This window comes from Aquarana catesbeiana, linkage group LG04 (assembly GCF_042186555.1).
Source record: "Aquarana catesbeiana isolate 2022-GZ linkage group LG04, ASM4218655v1, whole genome shotgun sequence".
In the NCBI taxonomy this organism is placed as follows: domain Eukaryota; kingdom Metazoa; phylum Chordata; class Amphibia; order Anura; family Ranidae; genus Aquarana; species Aquarana catesbeiana.
Window position 1 is genome coordinate 312684000 of NC_133327.1, and position 14918 is coordinate 312698917.

General features: G+C 42.8%; 1 protein-coding gene across 4 annotated transcripts in view; it reads right to left on the reverse strand.

Annotated features, from left to right (window-relative positions):
* Positions 1 to 14918, reverse strand: part of COL12A1 (collagen type XII alpha 1 chain) — a 264287-nt gene that overhangs the window by 114013 nt on the left and 135356 nt on the right. For all 4 annotated transcript variants that reach the window (XR_012243891.1, XM_073626810.1, XM_073626812.1 and 1 more), the window contains one exon: positions 10490 to 10632. Coding sequence is in view for 3 of the 4 variants with exons in the window: in XM_073626810.1 (XP_073482911.1) it covers positions 10490 to 10632 (143 nt within the window). In the remaining variant the exon portion in view is untranslated. The remainder of the gene's footprint in view (positions 1 to 10489; positions 10633 to 14918) is intronic.

Consider the following 14918-nt stretch of genomic DNA (forward strand, 5'->3'; position numbering starts at 1 on the left):
CAGATTTCTGTAGCAGTTAGACCTTTTTTGGTTAGATTCCAGTGCTTATTCTTCTGTTCCATGTGCCTATCCCTACTATGCTGAAAAGAGTTGGCTCTCTTGCCCTAGCATCCCTTAACTTAGCTTTTCTGCACAATTTGTGCATCTTTTTTACAGTGGTTGTGTCTCTGTTTCCACCAACTGACTCCTGTGGTCAGTACCTCATACAGGTTATGTATTGTAACTTAGTTTCATGTTTTATTTTTCCAGGAAACTTGTGTTCTTTCTGTTCTTCTTTGGTTATCCCTATCTTAATCCTTAACACTCAATACCTTTACTTGCCACCAGCCCATAAGCCTCCTATCCTTAGCCTACAGTTTGACAAATCATAGCACCCTTGCTTGCCTAAGTAAAGAAGAAGATAGTTTTTGATCAACGTATTAAGGTAATTTAAAGCTGATGTTTTATCTGCTTATATTTTACCTTCCCTAGTTGCACTTTGCCCCCTCATCAACATGCTAATTGCATTTTAATATCATTTTTTTTATTTTTTATTACACATCTTATACTGTGCTCCTCCATGTAATGCAGGCATATTGTGGCTTATTGGAGGGTTCATGTTGCAGGGTGCATAGCTAGACTAGCTTTGGCCCCCGTTATTGAGGGAAAACAATATTTGTTCTAATCTTAATATTTTATTTGGCTTTATCTACATTTTTGATAGGCAGGCTTAATGTAAATTAGTACTCACAAAGCAATACACACAGAAATCATGCAAGACCAAACCACCAGTAAAAGTGTAGGAAAAAAGATAAAAGTATTATTCATTCAGTGGCACATAACCATGAAAAGCTGTTTTCAATCCCTACCACTTATGATAAATGGTTTACACAATATGAGGTAATATGTAGCAGTATGAATCTAAAGACATATATCTTTGATTTTTTACTAAACATGACAGTGTGAGAAGCATTTGTCCATATGATACAGGTTTATTGCCAGCGTCATGAATCACCAGAATAAACACTTACAGAACTATACACATAGTAAATGTCAAGCAGAAACACCATCACTTTAAAATATTACAGCTTATTTAAAGAGAGTGAAACTTGTAGTGCTGAGCTTTAAACATTCACTTAATAAGCACTGTTATACTAGTTAATAAAAGTTGTGTTGATTTAAACATAGTAGTAAAATGCACTACACATCCTGTATTGGAACTTTAAAGCACTCTTTAAAAACCTTAGGAAACATCTGGCTTTCTTGAAAGTTACCTTTAGGCAAGCTTTAGTAAGTTGTTTAGAGTAACACATCCTAAGTTGTTTAGTATTTCTAGTAATAAACTTAATAAATTGAAAAAGCTTTGGGTTGTCAACAACAGTTTATAAATTTTATGAGGTCTGAATTCCAAAATGTACTTGCTATTTGTATTTTTTTAGACTTCTGTAGGGGGGATGCTAACAATGCAACTCATCAACAAGGACAGACCATGTCATAAATGTGACATAAATTAGTTGATTTACTAAATGCAAATAGAATGGTCACTTTGCAAGTGAATTTTCACTGTACAATGTAATTTTCCCTTAGCTCAATGGATGTGGAAGAAATTCACTTTTCAAAGAATATCCAAACACACGCAAGCAAAATGTAAAGTACTGTTTGTGTGTGTGTGTGTGTGTGTGTGTGTGTGTGTGTATATATATATATATATATATATATATATATATATATATATATATATATATACACACACAGAGTAGAGTAGAGTAGTGAGTGTACAGCTTGTATAACAGTGTAAATTTGCTGTCCCCTCAAAATAACTCAACACACAGCTATTAATGTCTAAACCGCTGGCAACAAAAGTAAATACACCCCTAAGTAAAAATGTCCAAATTGGACCCAAAGTGTCAATATTTTGTGTGGCCACCATTATTTTCCAGCACTGCCTTAACCCTCATGAGCATGGAGTTCACCAGAGCTTCACATGTTGCCACTGGAGTCCTCTTCCACTCCTCCATGACGACATCACAGAGCTGGTAGATGTTAGAGACCTTGCGCTCCTCCACCTTCCATTTGGGGATGCCCCACAGATGCTCAATAAGGTTTAGGTCTGGAGACATGCTTCGCCAATCCATTAGGTGTGCTTGGGGTTGTTATCATGTTGGAATACTGCCCTGTGGCCCAGTCTCCGAAGGGAGGGGATCATGCTCTGCTTCAGTATGTCCCCAGTGCCGGCAGCACTCATGCAGCCCCAGTTATATAAGCTGTACACTCACTACTTCACGTTGTAGCAAAGTGTCATTTCCTCAGTGTTGTCACATGAAAAGATATAATACATTGTTTTTTTAAATGTGAGGGGTGTATTCACTTTTGTGAAATACTGTATATATATGTAGGAAGGCCAGTATGGTGGCCTGAATTTATGGGAGGAGTCCGGGGGGTATTTAAGCAGCCCGCTCACCTGTGGTGCTTGTCGGTTTCCTGTGCGCGATATACGTCACTAGGCCGACTATTCGTATACCAGCGTCCGCAGTTCTTATCGTGCAAGTTCCCGCACTCGCAATTTCTCTGCTCGAGAGTTTCGAAGCCCCCGTTTACCGAGTCGTACGTTCGGACCACGCGTCTGGCTTGGCTGTCGCAGGTAGGGTCCCGTTGGACTTTTATTTTCACGCATTATAGATATCATGTCACTAAACCGTGATATCAAACTTACGAATCACTCGCAAATTTCACAAACGTACCGCAATGTATATCACTCATACTATCGTTATGTTACCATTTCGCGTTATCTGAGAAACCACCGCGACGCAGGCGTCGCTTCATTTCAGGCATGTCTAAGTTGTTAAACATGTGTCAGTAGACAGCCATAGCGATTCGCAATCCTTATCGAACCACGTCAGTTCGATACCAATCATTTCTCATTTTTGAACATTTCTAAATACATTTCTAACATTTCAAACCATTTCGAATCATTTCTTTCATTTCAGTCACGTACCGCGCTCCGATTCGAATCTAGTCGCATCTAAAGATGCACCGATTCGCTCCGGTGTGCCCCAGTAGTTACGGCCTCATTTCAGTACATGCTCCAGAGTCACGTCATTATCAGTCGCTTTCGACTCACCGATTCGTACCTCTGTCATGGTTATCATGCCACCTATCACGCTCCGTTACGAATTCAGTCGCATGGAAATGCACCGATTCGTCTCGGCGTGCCCCAGGTATTGGCCACATTTCAGTACATGCTCCAGAGTCCGATTCGCAGTCAGTCGCTATAGCGGCATGATCGATTCGCGCCTCTGTCATGGCAACAAATGTTACACCTGCACTTACCACGCTCCGGTTCGAATCCAGTCGCATCTTCGATGCACCGATTCGTTACGGCGTGCCCCAGGGCCCGGCCTCATTTCTGGACATGCTCCAGAGTCCGGTTCATTGTCAGTCGTAGTTTGCGGCTCAACGATTTGTGCCTCTGTCATGGGAATCATTTCAACTGTCACGAATCGAATGGCAAGCCCCAGTTGGAGCGGCCTCATTGGCGCAGTCATGGCACACCGATTCGTGCCTCTGTCATGGCACAAACAGTTCACTCATTTATTTAATGCCATGCACCTGTCGCTTAAACATGTTACAATTTACCTTTCAAACCGGGTAGTCAAACCCTCCACCGGTTCTCATCTGTCATTTCCTCTAGGTCAGTCAAAAAAAAAAAAAAAAGGGAGGGCCACCCCCAGTCTTCCTTCGGAGCTCAGTCATGGTCCCGATTCATTCGTTGAAACCTTTGCCTCGCTACTATACCCCCTCATAGTCACAGCACATCCAAGTTTAACTTTTTGCAATCGTCGCAAATACGCATCCAAACACAACTTCTTGCATTTCATTGCAAGCACACATCGAAACATAACTTCTTGCTATTGTTGCAAGCACACATCCCATCATGACTTCTTGCAATCGTTGCAAGTACGCATCCAAACAGAACGTCTTGCAATCGTTGCAAGCACACATCCAAGCACAAATTCTCGCAATCATTTCAAACACGCATCCAATCATAAAACTCCTTGCAAACGTTGCAGGCATGCATTCAAGCATAACTTCTTGCAGTCGTTGCGAGTACGCATCCAAGCTTAAACTCTTGCAGTCTTGCAAGCACATGCAGCAATACGAACCTTTCACAGTCACTACAAACACATCTCCACCGACAGAAACCCCCTTGCAGTCATTGCAAGCACACATTCAAGCACGAATCTTACAATTATTACAAAACACGCATCTTAGCACAACTTCTTGCAAACGTTGCAAGCATGCATCCAAGCATAACTTCTTGCAATCATTGCAAGCACGCATCCAGTCACAACTTCTTGCAAAATGTTGCAGGGACACACCCAAGCATAATTTCTTGCAATCATGGCAAGCATGCATCCAAACACAACTTTATAACCGTTGCAGACACGCATCCAAGTATAACTCCTTGCAGCCCGTGCAAGCACATGCAGTAATACGGACTTCCGCAGTCACGGCAAACACATCACCATTGACACAAACTCCCTGGCAATTGTTGCAAACACGTATTTAAGCACAACTCTTGCAATCATTGCAGGGCTCGCATCTTAGCAATCAGTACACATTTCCAGTGGCACACAATCAGTCACACATCATTCTTCTGTGGCACTTAATCGGCCACTTGTCTCCAGTGGCATTTCATACGAGCCACTCATCAATTTCTGTGTCATTTCTCGCTTAGGTCAGTTGAGTTCAGGTTCCATCCCCGCTCCAGGTATCGTATTGCCACACACAGATGGCTCCTCATAACATCATCAGGCTATACCTAGCCAACATCCAGCATTTCTTGCCCTCACAGGACCCCAGAGAGTCATCCGTGTTTACGGCTCATACAGTAGGATCCTTTCTACATGGCGTCCAGAAGCATCAGCCCATAGCTAAACGGCAAACGCTTGCCCATCACAACTGCCATCTTCAGGGACATGTCAAAACCTCAGACATTCCCCAGTCTAGCCATACAAGCAGCCATCTACCTGGCCCTCTGTGGTTTTCTACGGCCTAACAAATTCACTTCACTGGCACAGGCAGCCAGGTACTACGTAGACACAACTTGAGTCGCTGGTAATACCATTATGTCCTTCAGCTTGTAGTCTCAAAAACTCAATAATCCGGAACCGAGGTCTACAATAACCTCCTCCAAGTTAACGAATACCACGCAGGCCAGCCTCCCCCTTGACAAACTGACCCGTATCAGGTTAGTTCCCCAAGACTTCACCCATACACGGGTGTGTACTAACAAGTAGCTGCAGTCTTTCCTAAGAATGTGGACCTATCAATGTCGGAAGGTCCCGTACTACGTGGATCGGTGTATCAACGATTATACCTTAACTCTAGGGTCTTATCACCTACATCGCCCTTGTCACCCCAGGTAGCGACAGATGCCACAGCCACCACAGGCATCGCGGCAATTTTTGGCCATTCATCGGTTACAAGTACATGGCCCCCGGAGACACTCCTAAAACCCCGGGTTTACCCGGACTTCCTCCCTCTTCAAGTTACACCCGGTCATGGCAACCGCTTAACTCCAGGGTCTTAACTGGACAGGACAGGCCGTGGCTTTGCCACCGACATCCGGTCCGAGGTGAGCCTCTTAATGAAGCCAGGTCCGCATCGCTCTGTGATGTCCTTCCTGCGCACGCTGGTGTAATTATCTTGGCAACACCAGTTTAATGTCCACGGCATGTTCGTTCCAGGCTGCCATCTTCTGGGACATGTCTACTATATTAACCAGTACGCTATTGGGCCTTCTCCCCAGTTTGGCCCATACAAGCAGCCATTTACTTGGCCTATCACGGGTTCTGGCGGCCCAGCGAGTTCACCCGCAGCAATCCCGCAGGCCAAGTTCTGTGTAGTTGGCTTGCTGCCAACACCATTTCATCCTCCACCCTGCAATGTCCAAAACCCAGCAATCAAGCTCCAGGATAGACATCCATCTCCATAAAGTAAACAACGTCCGGTGGCCAGTAACCATACTCGACCGCCTACTGTCACTCCTACCGGAACACTCAAACTCTAGTCCCCTATTACCTTTCGGCCAACCCTCGAGTGCCTGCCAGTTCATCAAACACCTGGGGTTCTTCTATGCTGCACAAACCTTGACCCCAGTCAGCACTCCAGTCACTCTTTAGTATTGGGGCAGCCTTGGCAGCATGTCGGCATGGGTCCCAGACCACGTCATCAAGAGACCTAGCAGGTGAAACTCTGCCTACCTCGCCCGGTACGTCCCCACTCCTTAAGTGGAAACGGCACAAGCATTCACCAAACTTGCTCAAATAAATAAAGCCAGAACTCATAAAACCACACCCCTACCTTAATGTTTTTGCCCCCTTATTCTGGCATACCGACCAGCAGACCAAGGCACACTTTCAGGTCCATTTCATATGGTAAGTCCACACTTCCAGGTCTCTTTCTGATGGTAAGTTTATGTTAACTACAAATGTTATCTATGTCCATATCGGACATAGGGCTCCACCCATAAGTAGGAAGGCCAGTATGGTGGCCTGAATTTATGGGAGGAGCCCGGGGGGTATTTAAGCAGCCCGCTCACCTGTGGTGCTTGTCGGTTTCCTGTGCGCGATACCCACCCTCCCATCCCCATTTCAAGGCATTCATTTCTTTCATTCATTTCATTCATTTCTCTCTACAGAATAATCATTTCTTAAACTAGGGTATGCCCACTTATTCTGGCATACCGACCAGCAGACCAAGGCACACTTTCAGGTCCATTTCATATGGTAAGTCCACACTTCCAGGTCTATTTCCGATGGTAAGTTTATGTTAACTACAAATGTTATCTATGTCCATATCGGACATAGGGCTCCACCCATAAATATATATATATATATATATATATATATATATATATATATATATATATATATATATATATATATATATACACTATATTTTCAAAAGTATTGGGATGCCTGCCCTTACACACACATGAACTTTAATGGCATCCCAGTCTTAGTCAGTAGGGTTCAATATTGAGTTGGCCCACCCTCTTTGCAGCTATAACAGCTTCAACTCCTCTGGGAAGACTGTCTACAAGGTTTAGGAGTGTGTCTATGGGAATGTTTGACCAGAAACGCATTTGTGAGGTCAGGCACTAATGTTGGACAAGAAGGCCTGGCTCACATTCTTCACTCTAATTCATCACAAATGTGTTCTATCAGGTTGAGGTCAGGACTCTGTGCAGGCCAGTAAAATTCCAACAAACAAAAATCGCTTATCCATGTCTTTATGGATCTTGTTTTGTGCACTGGTTCAAATTATTTGGTGGAGGGGGGATTATGATGTGGGGTTGTTTTTCGGGGGTTGGGATTGGCCCCTTTTTTCCAGTGAAGGAAACCCTTAAGCTATCAGCATACCAAGACATTTTGCACAATTTCATGCTCCCAACTTTGTGGGACTTCCAACATGACTGCGCACCAGTGCACAAAGCAAGGTGCATAAAGACATGGATGAGCGAGTTTTGGGTGGAGGAACTTGACTGGCCTCAACACAGTCAACATCTTTGGGAGGAATTATACAACATCTATACAACATGTTTGGGAGGAATTGGAGTGGAGACTGCGAGCCAGGCCTTCTTGTGCAACATTAGTGCCTGACCTCACAAATGCGCTTCTGGAAGGATGGTCAAACATTCCCATAGGCATTCTCCTAAACTTTGTGGACAGCCTTCTCAGAAGAGTTGAAGCTGTTATAGCTGCAAAGGATGGGCCAATTCAATATTGAACCCTACGAACTAAGACTGGGATGTCAATAAAGTTTATGTTTGTGTAAAAGCAGGTGTGCAAATACTTTTGATAATAAAGTATATGTTTGCACATGATCGGATGATGGAAGTCAGCAGAGGTTTACCTTATCTACTAAGTTAAGGAAGAATTCCCCACAAAGTAAACAGCCTATTCAGCTTTAGCAACTCAACCCAAAAAAGTGAATCGCCAATTGCCTCTACAGAAAGACTACTGCTTCCACACAGAAAGCAAGGATCCTTATTTGCAGCATGCTGGTGGGGAATGATCTTTTCCACTTCAGCTGTGTCTGATTTCTAAAAGAAAAAATACTGGAAGACCTGCAGATGGACTGTATTTAGCTGACTTAAACTGAATGTTCAGTTGGGCTTTAAAAAGTTACTCCATGGGCACTCTGCATATTTTGACGTCTCTTATGTGGGCACTTTGAAGAATAATAAATGGTCAGCAATGATAGTATTCACATGTATTGAGCCAAAGGCAACACACTAATGAAAAATATGTTCCATCTCTACTTAGAAATATATCTAAAGGTATAAAACTAATCAGAGTGGTCCTGTCTCTATGGATGCAGTGAACCTGTTTCTTTCCCTCATAGCAATACACAATTGCTTGATCTTGATTATTTTTATGCCACTGTGTACTATTTTAAAATGGGCTAAAATATTCTGCTCTCAGGTCATTGTGTAAACACATAAGCTAGTATGGGAAAAAGCCAGTGTTCCCCACTGAGCTCACAGGATTTCAATATAGTGCCTTTGATTTTGTTTTGAAAAAATAAGTTTTATCATCATGCTTCCAACAGATGCATTTTATAGAACAGCTGGACATGCTTTGAAGTGCACATTAATGACATTTGCTAATAAAATGAAATAATATAATTTCCGCTGCTTTTTCTCCTTTAAAAGCATTTAAATAGTTTTCTTCATCCAATATTCATATTTAACAGCAACGTTTCGACACATGTTTCAGCATAGGGGGAAAACACTCCCCAAATTTTTGGAAAACTATCTTCTTCAGAATAGCATATTAAAGACATTTAATTTATAGGTAGATAAATGCATGCCTGAAAATTCTATTCTATACACACTGCTGGGCTATTCTGGTTTTAATCTATGTTGGATTTAACACAAAGCAGCTCCATTGTTTTCTGAAAATGGCAATTCACACTGACACCATTTCATTGGCATAAATGATCTGACTGTACAATGAAAAAACAATCGGTTCATTTAATAGGCAAAGGAAACATGTAAATGTACACTGCTCAAAAAAATTAAAGGAACAATTTTTAATCAAAGTATAGCATCAAGTCAATTAAACTCATGGGATATCAATCTGGTCAGTTAAGTAGCAAAGGGGGTTGTTAATTAGTTTCAGCTGCTTTGGTGTTAGTTAAATTAAGAACAGATGCACTAGATGGACAACAATGAGACGACCTCCAAAACAGGAATAGTTTGGCTAGGGTCAGTGTCACAGGACCCTAAAGAGGTTGCACAGGCAGTCCAACTCCTCTAGGATGGTGCTGGACAGGGCCATAGAAGGTCCTTAACCCATCAGCAGGACCAGTATCTGCTCCTTTGTGCAAGGAGGAACAGGATGAACACTGCCAGAGGCCTACAAAATGACCTCCAGCAGGCCACTATTGTGAATGTCTCTGATCAAATAATCAGAAACAGACTTCATGAGGGTGGCCTGAGGGCCCAATGTCCTCTAGTGGGCCCTGTGCTCACTGCCTGGCACCGTGGAGCTCAATTGGCATTTGCCATTGAACACCAGAATTGGCAGGCACACCACTGGCGCTCTGTGCTTTTCACAGGTTCACCATGAGCACATGTGACAGACATGAAAGGGTCTGGAGAAGCTGTGGAGACGTTATGCTGCCTTTAACATCGTTCAGCATGACCTGTTTGGTGATTGATCAGTGATGGTCTGGGGAGGAATATCATTGGAGGGACGCACAGACCTCTACAGGCTAGACAATGGCACCCTGACTGCCATTAGGTATCGGGATGAAAGCCATTGTAAGACCCTAAGCTGGTGCAGTGGGTTCTGGGTTCCACCTGGTACATAACAATGTCCGGCCTCATGTGGCGAGAGTATGCAGCCAGTTCCTAGAGGATGTAGGAATTGGTACAATTGAATGCCCCCCCGCTTGCCTGACCTAAATTCAATAGAACACCTCTAGGACATTATGTTTCGCTCCATCTGACGCCGCCAGGTTGCACCTCAGTCTGTTCAGGAACTCAGTGATGCCCTGGTCCAGGTATGGGAGAAAATACCCCAGTTTACCATCTGGTGTCTCATTAGGAGCATGCCCCGACGTTGTCAGGCATGCATACAAGCACATGGGGGCCATACAAACTACTGAGTACCATTTTGAGTTGCTGCAATGGAATTTTAGCAAAATGGACTAGCCTGCTGCATCATTTTTTCACTTTAATTTTCGGGGTATCTTCGAATTCAGCCCCCTGTAGGTTGATAATTTTCATTTCCATCAATCAATGCGGCATCCTTTCGTTCCTAACACCAGTCCATATCAGTATAGATATCCAGCATGATATTTTTTCCCATTGAGATCTGATGTGTTTTCAAAGTGTTCTTTTCATTTTTTTTGAGCAGTGTATAAATGGAATGTATTTGGCTGATATAAACTGAAATTCCTTTTGGGTTTTAATTGTAATTTGTTATTGCATTACCGTTTGTTCTACACCATCTCCAACAGCAGGCTGGTAAAATATTGTGTATCTCAGCACTTTTCCGCTGGCAGGATCCCATCTCACCGTCAGGCTACTTGATGTCGCATTGAACACCTGAAGGTTTCGAGGACCATTTATTGGAGCTGAAATTTAAGTAGTGCTTATAAAATCAGAGCTAAAGTAAAGAACATTCTACAATCATAGCAAAATAGTTGAAAGATAGCTCTAAAAGAATGCTGATTTTCTTTAAAAAAAATTATATAAAGTCATTCCTACACTAGCCATATTTGTAATATAATGTTATTGAAAATTGCTTGTTTCTCAATCAACATATAGCTTTTTTGTTTTAATTAAAATGACTTTATTACAACAATGATATCTGATTTCTTTGCATCTATACTAGGTGTACATATTATATCTATTTTATCATTGCCAATGACGCACCCCATTTAAAGTCCCACTAAACCCCTTCCCCCCTCCTGATTTCTAGGGGCATTTTGAAGCACACATTTTCTCCCTTAAAATATTCTTTATTGCTTGTTTGATCCATTAACTGTTTTTACCAGAGGTCTGGCTAAATCCTGAAGTAAAACTTTGGCCAGTGTCAGCTATGCCCTTAGGCAAATGCCCTAAGGCTTGCTGATAATTTGCCCTATAGATACATGGATGTTAAAGAAGAGTTCCGTCCACCCCTTTAAAAATTAAAAGACAGCAGCTACACATACTGTAGCTGCTGAATTTTAACATTAGGACACTTACCTGTCCTGGAGTCCAGCGATGCTGGCACCGCAGCCGATGTTTACATTGGCTGGTCGGGTGCTCTCATTGCTGATAAGGGAAAACGGCCTTTCGGCTTCATGGCTGTGTCCCTACTGAACATGCACAAAGCACGCTGCGCTCTCTCACTGCCCCGGCAGAAGGGGAGGGAGGAGGGGAGCCAAGCTGCTGACGTACTTTTCCGCGGCCCGGTCTCCTGGAAGTGGGGACAGGGTACCTGTAAAAAAACAAGTATCCCTTCCCCCCCAAAAGGTGACAAATATGGTATCGGAGGGGGGGGAGGAATCAGATAAAGAGACAGATAAATTCCACTTTTGGGTGGAACTCTGTTTTAAGGATGCAGATTTTTTCTAATTAGCAAACAGCGACCAATCAAATCATTATAGCTGGCAGACTTTCCCATTATCATTGAATTTGAGAAAAGATCTGGAGTATCTTGACTCAGTATTACCAGGACAGAATAGATATAAATCAGCAAGAAGCTTGCTAAAACTTTGAGTTGTATATAATTTAACTGAGAAAGAAAGAGGGGTCCCCGCGCAATGGACCGTGTACTATAGGGATTATTATGTATATTGGAACTGCTGCCTCTACAAGTTACTTCCACTAGGTGGAGTATAACGTTTGGAAAGGAAAAAAAGGGGTAGATATGGCGCCGTTCCTGACCTGATGTAGTTCAGGTGTGTGCTGCTCCCTTAAATGGAAGGAAAGTATTGGGGTGGAGGAAGAATATAAAGTGCCTCTTGCATGGGTATCTCCTACCCAAAAAACAGATACAAAATAAACAAATAAACATGTGAAAACAGATATGAACTCAACTCCTGAATGTGAATGAGTGTCAGGCTGTGTACCTGGCTCAATATAAAGTGCAACAACCCCCTTAATATATAGTAGCTATAATTCAATAAATAAATAAATAAATAAATATGCAAATATGGAGTGCTAATGTGAATAAACAAGTGAACATGTGACTGTTATATGCATTGGATTATAAGGTGCTATTGTGCCAGTGAAGGGGTCCGTTCTGGTGGGCTATTCAATGAGTAAACACTTAGTGCGTGCCTTAACCGTGATCATATAGTGATTGCACTCACCAGATCCTTCACCCCCTCTTGAGGTCTCACACCTCCACAGTATATGCCACTGTATAGCAATGCAGGGTAACTCCGTCCTTAATGTTGATTATGGGGAGGTTCCATTATGGAAAGAGAAAGATCAAACTGAGCCAGTAGCCAGTAATCATTACCCTTTGATAAAGTCACGTGGGCGGTGACGATACGTGTCAGGGAAGAGTCAGGTGTCATCACTTCCAGCCGCGGCCGCGACCGGAAGTACTGGGATCTGTGCTGTTCATTTTATGCTGTACATTTTCTGTACTTTCTAGGGACTACTGGCTCAGTTTGATCTTTCTCTTTCCATAATGGAACCTCCCCATAATCAACATTAAGGACGGAGTTACCCTGCATTGCTACACAGTGGCATATGCTGTGGAGGTGTGAGACCCCAAGAGGAGGTGAAGGATCTGGTGAGTGCAGTCACTATAGGATCATGGTTAAGGCACGCACTAAGTGTTTACTCATTGAAGAGCCCACCAGAACGGATCCCTTCACTGGCACAACAGCACCTTATAATCCAATGCATATAACAGTCACATGTTCACTTGTTTATTCACACTAGCACTCTATAGTTGCATATTTGTTTAACCTTGTATATATATGACCATTGTGTATGCTTATTAACGATTAGGTATTGCACTTATCCACATTTACTTATTTATTTAATTATATCTACTATATATTAAGGGGGTTGTTGCACTTTATATTGAGCCAGGTACACAGCCTGACACTCATTCACATTCAGGAGTTTATTGAGTTCATATCTGTTTTCACATGTTTATTTGTTTATTTTGCATCTGTTTTTTGGGTAGGAGATACCCATGCAATAGGCATTATATATTATTCCTCCACCCCAATACTTTCCTCCCATTTAAGGGAGCAGCACACACCTGAACTCCATCAGGTCAGGAACGGCGCCATATAATTTAATTGGAGAGGACTGTTTTTTTATGAACAGAAGTGGAATAATTATAGAATGATTTCCAGCTTAGTTCTGACCCTGCATGTAGTAAAACAGAACTTTTAACCACTCTACTCTTCTCTTGGTCTATATACAGAGCTTGTTGCCCAGAAGTCTAAACATACAGATGCAGCAATGCACATTGAGCACCCCTATTTCAGCATGGTCCCGCAAAGATATTAATAATTAACACTGGCATTATCTTTTTTTATCTATAGTCTGAATCACAAGTCACAACTGAATAATATGAATTATAAGTTTATATAATGTGTACTCATAGGGCGTTTCTTTTACTAAGAAAAGTTGCAGGAACTCACCTATCCACCTCCTAGAACCACCCCTTGTTCCACCCCACCCACTTCTTAGCACTGCCCCAAAAATTTCACATTTTGACCGCAGATTAGCCCCAATTTATGCACCTTCAGACCACCAAACCAACCCCAATGTATGCTGGAAATTGTGTTGGACACTACTACCCCATGGGATTAAGGGCTTGTGCACACAAGCGTTCTGAAACATGCAGCAACAAAAGGGCATTTTTTGTGCCTGCAAATCACAGGTACAGTGGCTGCCAGCATTCTGTAGAAACCAATGCCAGGTTGAAATACACAGAAGCTGTATGCATATTTACACACAACCCAGCATTACTTGCATACAGGGGCGGATGTGTACAGGGTGTATGCACCAAACGCAGACTGTGTTTAGGGCATACGTCCCTGTATACATACATGGGAATGTGCATCAATATATGCGTACAGCCACTCTGTACTTCAGCTTGCCATTGATTTCTACTAACGACTAGCTGTGCACAAGACCTGTGACTCATGTGTGCCAAAACAAGCCCAGTTTTTACACTATACAGTAGGGGTGAGCTCATGCCTGTTCAGACATGTGTCTGAACCCACATGAGCTATCCTGACAGGAAGCTGGAGCTGCGGTCTGCCAATCATAGGCAGCAGAGGCATTCCCTTTTCTGAAGCTGCACATTGTTCACACCTCTTGTAAGCAGTGGCTTACTGTGGCTGTTGGCTTTTACAGCTTCCTGGTGAGATAGCTAAAGTGGGTTCAGATTTGTCTCTGAACATGCATATGCTCATTCCTACTGTACAGCTTTAAGTACCTATGTGCATGAGCCCTTAGAGCTTATTATTGCAACAAAAGCACCAATAGATTCCTCCAACAACAATAGACAGGCCCCCAATTCAGCAACAATAGACATCCCTACCCTTCCAGCAACAATAGATAGCCCCCCATCCAGCAACAATAGGGAGGCCCCCCATCCTGCAACAATAGATAGTTCCCTATCCAGCAACAATAGATAGCTCCCCTCATCCAGCAACAATAGACAGGCCCCCTCCAGCAACAATAGACAGCCCCCATCAAGCAACAATAGACAGCCCCCCCCCCATCAAGCAACAATAGACACCCCTCCATCCAGCAACAATAGAGAGCACCCTCCAGCATCAATGACAATTAAATTACCAATAAACAATGTACACAGCAAGACTCAGCAGTGCAGCTCTCATTCATAGCTGCTACTGCCACTAAAAGAGAGGAAGATGCAGTCATATGTACA